The sequence below is a fragment of the Myxocyprinus asiaticus genome, chromosome 41 (genome assembly GCF_019703515.2).
Source record: "Myxocyprinus asiaticus isolate MX2 ecotype Aquarium Trade chromosome 41, UBuf_Myxa_2, whole genome shotgun sequence".
Taxonomy (NCBI): Eukaryota; Metazoa; Chordata; class Actinopteri; order Cypriniformes; family Catostomidae; genus Myxocyprinus; species Myxocyprinus asiaticus.
The window spans coordinates 706,501-719,567 of NC_059384.1; the positions used below are offsets into that span (position 1 = coordinate 706,501).

At 38.9% G+C, this 13,067-nt stretch overlaps 1 protein-coding gene across 1 annotated transcript in view; it reads right to left on the bottom strand.

The window, feature by feature from the left end:
- Window positions 1-13,067, bottom strand: part of lama1 (laminin, alpha 1) — an 89,199-nt gene that overhangs the window by 23,891 nt on the left and 52,241 nt on the right. Inside the window, exons 31-38 of the mRNA XM_051682541.1 lie at window positions 11,671-11,757; window positions 11,393-11,586; window positions 11,171-11,313; window positions 10,897-10,995; window positions 10,701-10,812; window positions 9,536-9,692; window positions 3,279-3,489; window positions 3,072-3,188 (exon numbers count right to left, since the gene is read on the bottom strand). Of these exons, the coding sequence (XP_051538501.1) occupies window positions 3,072-3,188; window positions 3,279-3,489; window positions 9,536-9,692; window positions 10,701-10,812; window positions 10,897-10,995; window positions 11,171-11,313; window positions 11,393-11,586; window positions 11,671-11,757 (1,120 nt within the window). The remainder of the gene's footprint in view (window positions 1-3,071; window positions 3,189-3,278; window positions 3,490-9,535; window positions 9,693-10,700; window positions 10,813-10,896; window positions 10,996-11,170; window positions 11,314-11,392; window positions 11,587-11,670; window positions 11,758-13,067) is intronic.

The window sequence follows — 13,067 nt, forward strand, 5'->3', positions numbered from 1 at the left end:
TAGGCAGAAGTGCTTACATTTTAATAAAATTAATTATAACTTTGACCAATAGGTGGCGCTGTCACCAAATTTATATGGTGAGGTCAGGGTGTGGTCATTATAACACACAAAAAGTTTCATGAATACCGCAACGTGTTGCTGAGATACAGTCTCAGATGCTTTTTTGCGACTTACCATTAAATTTGTGTGCTATTTGAGAACCGTTTTGTCTAACGAAAATCTAGGGTAGGTTTTCAATGAAATTCAAAATGGTGGACAGAAAGTATGGCTGACCATGTCAAATTTGGTATCAACAAATTCGGCACAACCAAAGGAATCTAAAGAGAGCAGTGACAGGATGATAGGCAAAAACAATCAGATGTTATTAGCATTTTTAAACATTTTGTTATAACTTTTGACCACAACATGGCACTGGCCCAAAACTATATATGTACCCTCAGGGCATAGTGCCAATGATGCACACCGACTTTCGTAATGGTTCGACAATGCATTTGTAAAATACAGCATTTTATGGCAAAATTCAAAATGGGTGACGCCAAAAATGGCCGACATAGGAAAATTAGATATCCAAGGAATCTAACAAGACCAATCTTATGATTTTAGGCCACAGTTTTCAGAAGTTATAAGCAAAAATAGCTATTTTTCATGCTGATCACCATGTGGCTCTGTGCCGAAACTGCGCAGGTACCCTCAAGTCATGATGGCTATGACATATACCAAGTTTTGTTTCAATGCTCGCCATCAAATTCGTTGATGAGTTATACGAGAACGGTTTGGACTTTCAAAAAGCCTCTAATAACTTTTTGTCTTCAGTGCCCCTAGATGATACATGCAACATTTTGTGCAAATTGGACTTACAGTCTAGGAGGAGTTCGAAAAAGTTCAAAAATTCAAAATGTTGTCAAACCTAGTAAGGTGGAAATTGAAACCATGGTATGCATTCGACTCAGACAGGGAATCAGAGGAAAAAATAAATTTGACTCTAGGCCTTACGGTTAAAAAGTTATGAACATAAACATAAGTGAAAATTTGACAAGTTGGTGGCGCTAGAGGGTCTGAGTTAGAGACCCCAAATTTGGGTCAGTTACAGTTCAGAGTGTCCTCCATCAGTGTGCCAAATTTCACAACTTTTTAAAATACAGTTCTATGGGCTGCCATAGACTCCCAGTCAGAGGAAGAATGATAATAATAATAAGAATACTAACAGATACAATAACCGCTTCCGCACCTTCAATGCTTGGCCCCTAATAACGCTGTATGTAGTATAAATGTCTAAGGTGCTTTAGTTTGTTCAGGAGAAAATAGTTTGGCTTCTTTCACTGAATACATTAAGCATTAGTAAGACACTAGAGGACTATTTTTTCCTAAAATACAGTTGTGCTCAAAAGTTTGCATACCCTGGCAGAAATTGTGAAATTTTGGCATTGATTTTGAAAATATGACTGATCATGCAAATTTAAGGATATTGATCTTTTATTTAAGGATATTGATCATATGAAGCCATTTATTATCACATAGTTTTTTGGCTCCTTTTTAAATCATAATGATAACAGAAATCACCCAAATGGCCCTGATCAAAAGTTTACATACCCTTGAATGTTTGGCCTTGTTACAGACACACAAGGTGACACGCACAGGTTTAAATGGCAATTAAAGGTTAATTTCCCACACCTGTGGCTTTTTAAATTGCAATTAGTGTCTGTGTATAAATAGTCAATGAGTTTGTTAGCTCTCATGTGGATGCACTGAGCAGGCTAGATACTGAGCCATTGGGAGCAGAAAAGAACTGTCAAAAGACCTGCGTAACAAGGTAACGGAACTTTATAAAGATGGAAAAGGATATAAAAAGATATCCAAAGCCTTGAAAATGCCAGTCAGTACTGTTCAATCACTTATTAAGAAGTGGAAAATTCTAAAATCTCTTGATACCAAGCCAAGGTCAGGTAGACCAAGAAAGATTTCAGCCACAACTGCCAGAAGAATTGTTCAGGATACAAAGAAAAACCCACAGGTAACCTCAGGAGAAATACAGGCTGCTCTGGAAAAAGACGGTGTGGTTGTTTCAAGGAGCACAATATGACGATACTTGAACAAAAATGAGCTGCATGGTCGAGTTGCCAGAAAGAAGCCTTTACTGCACCAATGCCACAAAAAAGCCCGGTTACAATATGCCCGACAACACCTTCACACACCTCACAGCTTCTGGCACACTGTAATTTGGAGTGACGAGACCAAAATAGAGTTTGTTTGGAGAGGGGTCAACAAGGCCTATAGTGAAAAGAATACCATCCCCACTGTGAAGCATGGTGGTGGCTCACTGATGTTTTGGGGGTGTGTGAGCTCTAAAGGCACGGGGAATCTTGTGAAAATTGATGGCAAAATGAATGCAGCATGTTATCAGAAAATACTGGCAGACAATTTGCATTCTTCTGCACGAAAGCTGCGCATGGGACACTCTTGGACTTTCCAGCAAGACAATGACCCTAAGCACAAGGCCAAGTTGACCCTCCAGTGGTTACAGCAGAAAAAGATGAAGGTTCTGGAGTGGCCATCACAGTCTCCTGACCTTAATATCATCGAGCCACTCTGGGGAGATCTCAAACGTGAGGTTCATGCAAGACGACCAAAGACTTTGCATGACCTGGAGGCATTTTGTCAAGACGAATGGGCAGCTATACCACCTGCAAGAATTTGGGGCCTCATAGACAACTATTACAAAAGACTGCACGCTGTCATTGATGCTAAAGGGGGCAATACACAGTATTAAGAACTAAGGGTATGCAGACTTTTGAACAGGGGTCATTTCATTCTGTTACCTTTGTTATAACCTACAGTTGAATATGAATCCCATAAGAAATAAAAGAAATGTGTTTTGCCTGCTCACTCATGTTTTCTTTAAAAATGGTACATATTACCAATTCTCCAAGGGTATGCAAACTTTTGTGCACAACTGTACAAATAAACAAACAACACATGACCTTAAATCATCATTTGATGACTCTATCAGTATTCAAAGCCAATATTCACAGTACAAATAAGCAGTAGATTTCAGGTTTGTAACCGTCACTCACAGCTGTGGCGTTGCTCATGTCTTCTGCTATATTGAGAGCATCACTCAACAGATCTTGAGCTTCCTCTAGCTGTGATTCTACTTCCTGGTTCACACCGCTCACATTGTTCTTAAAGATCTGGAGAAATGGATATATAATTTGACATGCAGCTGGAGAAAGTGAGATGTTTTAGATTTAGTGTATCTATGTGTGATTCTGTGAACTCACAGTGAACTCCAGTATGTTTCTGTGGATATCCTTCAGTAGATGTTCAGTGTGGTTGTTGTGGTTTCTGGCCGTGTTCAGGGCCTCCTGAGCCTCCAGCAGCTGTTGGTGGTGTCTGGAGAGTATTGTGGAGATGTTCTGCTGTCTGATTTGGATGTGATCATAGGGTTGTGATATCTTCTCTTGAACTCTCTGGAGTACAGACACTGCAGAACTGCACACACCAAACACACAAATCGTGTTTGTACAGTCACATAACAGGCATGCACACCTGGTCCAAAAGTAACTTTTTGCAAAGTGAATTGAAAATGTTTACTGGCCATGAAACTGTAATTTTTTATAATTTCATTAAAGCTGAATGGAATTGCAAAAAGAAACATGGTTTTCAAACAGATTTCTAAATACGTCCCCTGTCGGTGTTGATCAAACAAATAGATAGTCCCGCCCCCAACTCACACCATTGTTTGACTCAGTGTTGTTGTGTCGGGCTGGGTGGGTCGCTCAAAACAAACAGATGTCACAGAGACAGTGTTTACAGCTTTCAAGGAAATTAACCTACAAATGGCTTACATACAGTTGTCTCTGCATAATACTGAAAAAGTTACACACTTCAGCTTTAAGAAAAATATTTTCATTTTGGTGGCCTAACGACAAAAATGTGTTGCCACATATTACTGGTTACAACAATAAAGAAAGCTTCCTAAAGCTAAATATCTAATCATAAAAGTTGTTTAAAGACACTCGACTTTTCCTTTAGTAAACAGTTTTCATGTCAAATTTTGTTTTATTTACTTGCCAAATCCAATTTTTACTCCCTTTTGGTGCTTGGTGAGTGTTCATTTTGGACCTTGGTAACAATCACGGGCTGGACTCACGAAACATTCTTAACCCTCATGTGTTGTTCGGGTCATTTTTGATCCATTTTCATTTCGTTTCTTTAATTAAAATGGCATCCTTCATCTGAGTGGTCCAAGACTTTTTCTACATTAGCCATCTGAACACACACACACAAACAAAACCAATTTGGACTGGATTCGATGAGTTAAGGCTTTGTGACAAAAAAAGTAACACTCACGTTGTTCTGGGTCAAAATTGACCCACCATAGGAAATGAATGGGAAAGACTACAACACAGAGCAATTTTATTTTTTATTTGTCAAATAAAAATCAATATATCAGACACAATGCAAAACACAATTCCTGTTGGCTTCCTGTTCCTGTCGCTGACGGCACGCTGCACAAGTGTTTGTAGCTTGCTAGCCTGCTTAGCATTGCTTATTCTTATTCTTATACGTTCATCATTTTATCCTTTGCTATTTTACCACATGCTTCAGTTTTTTCCACTTTTCTACAGTTTCATCTGTGTGTACTTTACCGCGTGCACCAATTTCTCTCGTTTTTTTTCCGCTTGTCTACATCTTGCATCTCGACTGCGTGCATTCGTTTTCTCCACTGTGTTTTACACAGATTACTGCATCAATCTCAAACACCTGCTAATTAGGAACCACATCAATCTCAAACTCTCGCCGCTCAAGAACAACCATAACAACAACAACAACAAACAATTGCGGTAAGTCATGGCATCTGCTCATGTTATTGCTTCCTGCATTACATGCCACATGTTTACTATAGCTTCTTCCATCAGCAGTGAGGCATTTTCATGTGATAAATGAAAGGAATCAGTCAGGCTGACGGAGCAGGTTAATGAGTTAGAGACACGCATCCGAACGCTAGTGGAGGTCAGTGAGAAAGAGAAGCTGGTAGATACTGTTTCGGATGCAGATAGTACAGCGAGCAACACACACACTTTGGTTCCGGCAGTAGAGCCCCCGCAGCAGGGCGTTTGGGTGACGTCTCAACAGCATACTCATTCAGCAAAGCGACACCACTCTATCGTTCCTGTTAGGGTTTCTTATCGATTCACCCCACTCAGTGATGCACCCACTGAGAATCATGTTGAAAGAGCCCTAATAATTGGTGATTCTATTGTAATGAATGTGGAAAGAGAGACTCCAGCCACCATCGTTAAATGCATTTCTGTGGCTCAAGCGTCTGACATCAGATAAAATTTACAAGTGCTGGCATGTCGGCACTAACGATGTCGGGCTTCGCCAGTCGGAGATCACTATAGATAATATTCAAGAGGTGTGTGAACTTGCAAAAATGATGTCAGACACTGTAATATGCTCGGACCCCCTCCCTGCTTGTCATGGTGACGAGGTTTATAGCAGATTAGTGTCACTGAATGGCTGGATGTCTGAGTGGTGTCTGGAGAACAGCATAGGATTTATAGACGATTGGAAGAGTTTTGGGGTAGACCTGACCTGCTAAAGAGAGACGGACTCCATCCCTCCAGGGAAGGTGCCGCTCTCCTCTCTAGTAATTTGGCTCATAGTCTTAATAGTGATAGTATTTAACTAACTGGGGCCCAGGTCAGGAAGCAGACAAACTGGTTAATCCGTACGTCTGCTAGCTGCCTTGAGATGTCACACAGGTCACATAAACTACAACACATAGAGACTGTATCACCTAGATATCATATAGAGACTGTGTCTGTTCCCCGAACTACCAAACACAAAACCCTTACTAAATCATTTAGAAAAATCTGATAAAGGTCAAACTTGGAAGAAAAATAAATAAATTGAAGATAAACATCATATAAAGGTAGGGCTACTAAACATTAGATCTCTTTCTACCAAAGTACTAATTGCAAATTAAATTATTACAGATCATAGTTTTGATGCACTCTGTTTGACTGAAACCTGGTTTAAACCGGATGAATATATTAGTTTAAATGAATCTACTCCCTCAGATTATTTCTATAAACATGAGCCTCATCTGAAGGGTCGAGGAGGAGGTTACTCACCAAACCTCTTCTTAATATTAATAACTCCTCTTTATCCTTAGGACATGTCCCAAGAAACTTTAAAATGGCAGTTATCAAATCACTTATTAAGAAGCCACAACTTGATCCTGGAGAATTGGCTAATTATAGACCAATTTCAAATCTACCATTTATATTGAAAATACTAGAAAAGCTTGTGTCCTTCCAACTATGTTCATTTCTACAGAGAAATGGAAAATATTAACTACTTTAATCAGGATTAAGGCCCCATCACAGTACAGAGACTGCACTTATCAGAGTTATAAATGACCTGCTCTTATCATCTGATCGCGGCTGCATTTCTCTTCTAGTGCTTTTAGATCTTAGTGCTGCCTTCAACACGATAGATCTCGACATTCTCTTGAATAGGCTGGAGAATTAAGTTGGCATTTGTGGACTTGCATTAGCATGGTTTAGGTCCTATTTATCAGACCGCTTCTACTTTGTATGTGTAAACGAGGAATTGTCAAATCAAACAAAAGTTAAGTATGGAGTGCCACAGGGATCAGTTTTAGGGCCTCCTTATACTTGCTTCCCCTGGGAGATATTATCAGGAAACGTGTAATAAGTTTCCACTGTTAAGGCGACGATACCCAACTTTATATTTCTTCTAAACTCAACGAAAATTCACAGTTCTCCAAATTACCAGAGTGTATCAATGAGATTGGATGGCCAGAAATTTCCTTCTACTCAATTCTGACAAAACAGATGTACTAATGATTGGACCAAAATCCTCTAAAAATATGCAGCTAAAATATAATTTGACTCTCGATGGAGTCAAACTGAGAGTCAAATTAAAAAGAAGAAAGAAACTACATTCAGTTCAGACACTCACACAGTTCAGGACAGCATCGCTGCAGTCTGGATGGATGTATATCTGTTATCCATTTGGTGAAGTTGTTTACCTGCTCTAATGCTTGGATATGTTGTCTTGTAGGGTTGTTGAAGCTAATATTGCTGGTCACGCCTGTATGAATCAAACATTACTCGTGTGTTAACCGATCGTGATGTATCTACAATGTCAGGGGAAGTTACTGTGACATATTTACTCATATTTATGACTTCTGAAATTGACTTCTTGTAACTGTCATATTGCATATTTAAGCATATTTGTTTCATGTTTAATAAAGTTTATTTTATCCCTGTCATTATTGAATCCTTGTTTTATGTTTTAGTTTATGGTTGCGGCTGTGGCTCAGGCGGTAAAGCGGGTTGTCCATTAATCACAGGGTTAGTGGTTTGATTCCCAGCCCACATGACTCCACATTCCTTAGCAATAGTCCTTGGGCAAGACACTGAACCCCAAGTTGCTCCCAATGGCAGGCTAGCACCTTGCATGGCAGCTCTGCTGTCATTGGTGTGTGTGTGTGTGTGTGTGAATGGGTGAATGAGACACAGTATAAAGCAGTTAAATAAAGTGCTATATAAGTGCAGACCATTTACCATAAAAATAATAAAGTTTTAAAATGAACTCGTATCAGCCATATCACAAGTATCACCTCTTAAATTGATAAGTGTGTACAAAACAAACATTAATAGTAGATTAAACACTTGAATAATAATATTAAAATATACTGAATACAAGTGTTGTTTATCTTCATTAAAGTAAGTAATATTTCAGTTTTAAATGTTTAACCGTATAACATCATAACGTTATGACTCCGGCTCTGAGTATCTCCAGTCATGAGATTCATCCGCCGGAAGAGCAGTGCCGAAACACGACTCACGTAAAGTGTTCTTCTGCAAATTGCTTGCAATTTTAACTTTCATCCACAGATGTCGCTAGAGAGCACAAAGTTACGTAGTGCAACTTTAAGAAAAAAGTTAAGAATAATTTGTAATCCCGAAAAAAGTTCTTATCTTTTTACTTTAAGATGTTATTTATGATGATTTTTAAGTAAATTTTATAAAGTTAATAATAATAATAATAATAATATTATGTTTAATTTATATAGTGCCTTTCCAGTCAAGGATGCTTCACAATAAAGAACAGTAACATAACAATCATATGGACAGTGGACAGTTGCCCAGTCTGAAAGTTAGGATAACCTCACAGTTGTCTTAAATCCCAAAATGTAAGATGTTTAATAAATTTACTGGATTGTTTCAAATATGATGTGCTCTATCATGTTGAGTCTGAAGTCACAATGGGCTGTTTATGTACAAATGTGATTTAACATCAAAACACGCTTTTGACGGTTTTGTGTTTGTTATTTTTATTTTCAGCTTTCAAACTGTGTAAATTTTATCACGAAATTCAAAAAATAAATGTTGTTTTGAAGCTTCTTAATGTGGTGATCAATCATGCTAGTGAATTTAAATGAATGTGCTGCATAGCGGTCTCTCTAATCGATCTTTAGATTCCGTAGAAACATAATAATTATCTCATTAGAAAATTGAGACGGTCCTTTTTACATTGGTGCATAAAACTCCAAATCTGTTTCTGGGTCATAGTGACTCAAATTGATCGAGCTGGTCACAAATATTAAAGGGGTCAAGACATGCCTTTTTTTATTATTTTAATATGTTCCTTAAGGTTCACTTATAATCTTAGTAAAGTTTTTTCCATATATTTGTAAAACATGATCAGTTTCTACCCTCATTTTGACCCTCTGTCAGAAACACTCTGTTTTGGTGCTACTGCTCCTTTAAGACTTGAGAGTACACACCCACTGTTCTGATTGGCTCTCCGCTCTTGATTGACCTGCTCTGCTCACTGCCACTGGGCGGGGCTACGGATGTGATTAAAGGTAAAGTAGGCATTGACGTGTTGTTCTGGAGGCAGTCAGATGCAAATGTCTAAAACAGTGTGATATCACAATGTGGACGAAGTAGAGGACGAGTCGTTTTGGCAGCTTGGTTTCAACAAATGCTGTTTCTGCAGTGAGAAGGAAGTTTTGAGTTCTGAAACTTACAGTGTGTTTTTATAGTACAATGACACTTTTATATGCCAAAATAAGGAAAATGAGATTCTTCATATCATGACCCCTTTAAGCATTACAACATTATAATACTAGCGACATATAAAGTATCTCACATATGTCATATTAAAAAATGACTGTGAGGTGCTTGCCACTTAAAAAAAGGTTAAGGTTAATAATTTATTGTAACGATTTACCAGTGTTGAAGTATTTAATGTGTTGTATTAGACAAGGCAACCTCATGGAGCAAGCTAGTATAATCAGACAATGTCGAAGCCTGTCAAGAAAAAAATAATATTTGAGAACTTCTTAAGAATTTTTAGGAACATTCTTACAAATTTAGTATATTTATCCTAAGAACTTTCTTTTTTTTCTTAATAACATTTTCGTGAATCCGGCTCCACATCTGTATAATTATGGTTTTATATTGTGATTGATGATGTATTAGTGTCGTACCTGAGTTGCGTCTGCGCAGTTGTGCTGCAGTGTCTCAGGTTGATCGCTCTGATCTTCTCCAGCGTGATTCTCGTCTCCTCCAGCAGGAGAGTTCTGTTCACATTGTCCAGATCTTCATCATCCGTCTCATTCACAGAACTCACCTGATCTATCACACCTGAATCAACCAGAGAAACACAGCAGCCAATCAAATCAATTATTTGCCATTGTGTCAACTATCCATCCATCCATCCTCCATCCATCCATCCATCGTCCATCAATCTACACATCATCCATCCATCCTCCATTCATCCATCCATCCATCCATCCATCCATCATCCACCAATCTATACATCATCCATCCATCCATCCTCCATCCATCCATCCATCCATCCATCATCCATCAATCTATACATCATCCATTCACCCATCCTCCACCCATCCATCATCCACCAATCTATACATCATCCATCCATCCATCCTCCGTCATCCATCCATCAATCTATACATCATCCATCCATCCATCCTCCATGCATCCATCCTCCATCAATCTATACATCATCCACCCTCCATCCATCCATCCATCATCCACCAATCTATACATCATCCATCCATCCATCCTCCATCCATCCATCCTCCATCCAGCCATCAATCCATCCTCCATCCATCCATCCATCCATCCATCCATCATCCACCAATCTATACATCATCCATCCATCCATCCTCCATCCATCCATCCATCTATACATCATCCATCCATCCATCCATCCATCCATCCATCCATCCATCCTTCCACCAATATACATCATCCATCCATCCATCCTCCATCCATCCATCATCCACCAATCTATCCATCATCCATCCATCCTCCATCCATCCATCAATCCATCCATCCGTCCATCCTCCATCCATCCATCATCCATCAATCTATACATCATCCATCCATCATCCATCCTCCATCCAGCCATCAATCATCCATCAATCTATACATCATCCATCCATCCATCCATCATCCACCAATCTATACATCATCCATTCATCCATCCATCCTCCATTCATCCATCCATCCATCAATCTATATATCATCCATCCATCATCCTTCAATCCTCCTTCCATCCATCCATCCTCCATCCATCCATCCATCCATCCATCCATCTAAATAAATAGATACTGAAGTAATTTTCACCTTGAATGACAGAGTGTATGTTGATGATGAAGTTCATGAGCTCTTCTCCACGAGTGAACGTCTCTTCAGAAGAACGCAGCACATCTTCACTGTGACTGAACAAACCCTGAACCTACAGATGAACAAACACTCAGTCAAACACAGCACAGCATCAGTCCGTTGGTTGTCAAGGAGACAGGGATGATGCGAGTGGTACCTGCTGCTGTAGATCAGTGATTTGATTGGTCAGGTTGTTCAAGTTCTCCTCTCCAGTGGTCAGTTGATAATTCGGGTTCTGCTCCCACGACATCAGACTCTGGATGAGAAATTATCAAATATAAAAATGTAATTATGATTATTCATACATACAGTAGATTGCTTACTTATATGATCAACTAAACTAGCAGCTTCAAAAACTCTTTTGAGTCACCTATGTAGACAGCATTTTTGGGCATCATAAGCATGTAAACAGTGGTTATGAGGTCACTGACCTTGACCTCTCTCGTCTGGTTCTCTAGGGTCATGAGTTGACTGTAGGGGGCAAGGATGACCCCGGTCAGATTCAGAGACGTGATGGATCCGTCTAAAGTGTCCAGATCGTCTAGCAGAACGCCAGTGCAGTCGTCATCACACGCTGAGAGACAGATACGACATGTCATGCGGTCGATCAATGTTTACCATAAACAAACAGACAGGAAGTAGATGTCACTTACAAACACACTCCTCGCTGACCAGCACGTGGCGTTCCTCGCACTGGTCACACAGATGACCTCTGACCCCGACTTTACACTCGCATTTGCCAGTGCGTCCATCACACATGTTGTGCACTGACCCTGCCCTGCTGCACTGACACGTCTGGCACCGCCCACCCGGCTCCGAGGGGTTACCATAGTAACTGACTGAACACCTGAAAGATGCAGAGAGGGTATTAAAGTACACATGTATTTGTGTATGTGGCAGTGTTTGTGTGTACAGTGTCACATGACGTCACCTCTCACAGTAACGCCCCTCGTAGCCCTCCTCACAGCGATCGCAGCGGAAATCTCCAGCACCCTCAAGAACACACGTCGAGCTGAAACTTCATACACAAACATCAACACACACTCATTCTTGATTCTGATTGGTTGACAGACGTTCAACAGTGTTGATTGACTTTCTATAACAGCTATAAGAAGTAGTTCCAGGTTTGTCGACCACATTTCAGTTTCATATGACTTCATCAAGTGCTTTTTTAATGATTACAAAATTTTAAATGAATCGAACTTTCAAAAACCATACAACAATTCATGGGTCATTGACAAATAAGGTTATCTAAGGTAAAAACGGTACGACAGCCCGACATTCTAAGCATCACTGATGAGGAAAACACCTAAAACACTGTGTCACTCCAAAATAAAGGGTTTTTAAACTAAACCCTTACAAAAATTCTATTCAATGGTGTTTGATATTAGGGGAAAAAGGCCATATTTACCTTCAGAGATTCATATATTCTCAATAGAGAATATACAGAGACTTAATTAAGAGCTTATAAGCCTTTTTTTTTTTTTTTTTTTACTTATATATTTTCTTCATTGCATTGCTTTGTGAAGATGCTGAGTTTCTTGAGGAAAGTTTATAACACTAATAATATCATAATATTGGTCAGCCAAGGAAGCCCTGAACCGTACTGCGCAAAAACAAATTCACTAGGTGAAAATGTTTTTTTTAGGTGTCTTAGTGCCTTCCTGAGCCTATGTCCTACAAATATTTTTTTCTATTTCACTCTCTCAAAAATAAAATAAAAAAATTAAATTCTCAAAAAAATGTCTTTCTCAATTTTTTTTTCTCGTTACATTTTTTTCTCTATCAAAGAAGAAGCGAACAATTAGCATGCAGTACCAACCTCGGCCAGCAGGTGACAGACGATATCTGTGATACATGATCTGTTGATTTATAGTTGTATAATACTCTAACAAGAATGTTTTGCAAATCTTATTCAAGGAAAGAAACATATGATGTTTTAAAGTCTACTGATACATGAAATCCCACAATTAAATAAATATATCTCAGGTTACATATTCATTTGGCATTCATTGTCAAGCATACCAACGGGAGTTATTTCTAGTTGTTTGATGGCATTCACCACCAGCAGTGTTGGGTAATGTTACTTTTAAATGTAACCCGTTAGAATATTGCGTTACTCCTTAAAAAAGTAGCTTAATTAAAAAGTTACTTTTTATATAAAGCGTTAAGTTACTTTTGCGTTACTTTTTTCTCACAGCCACTCTCTCTTCTGCTATGCTATGCATTCCATACAAATAAGCCATGTATTGCATACAAGAGACATTACAGGTCATGCTAGCTACTGTACAATACTCATGTCAAAACAACATACTGAACAAACAGATA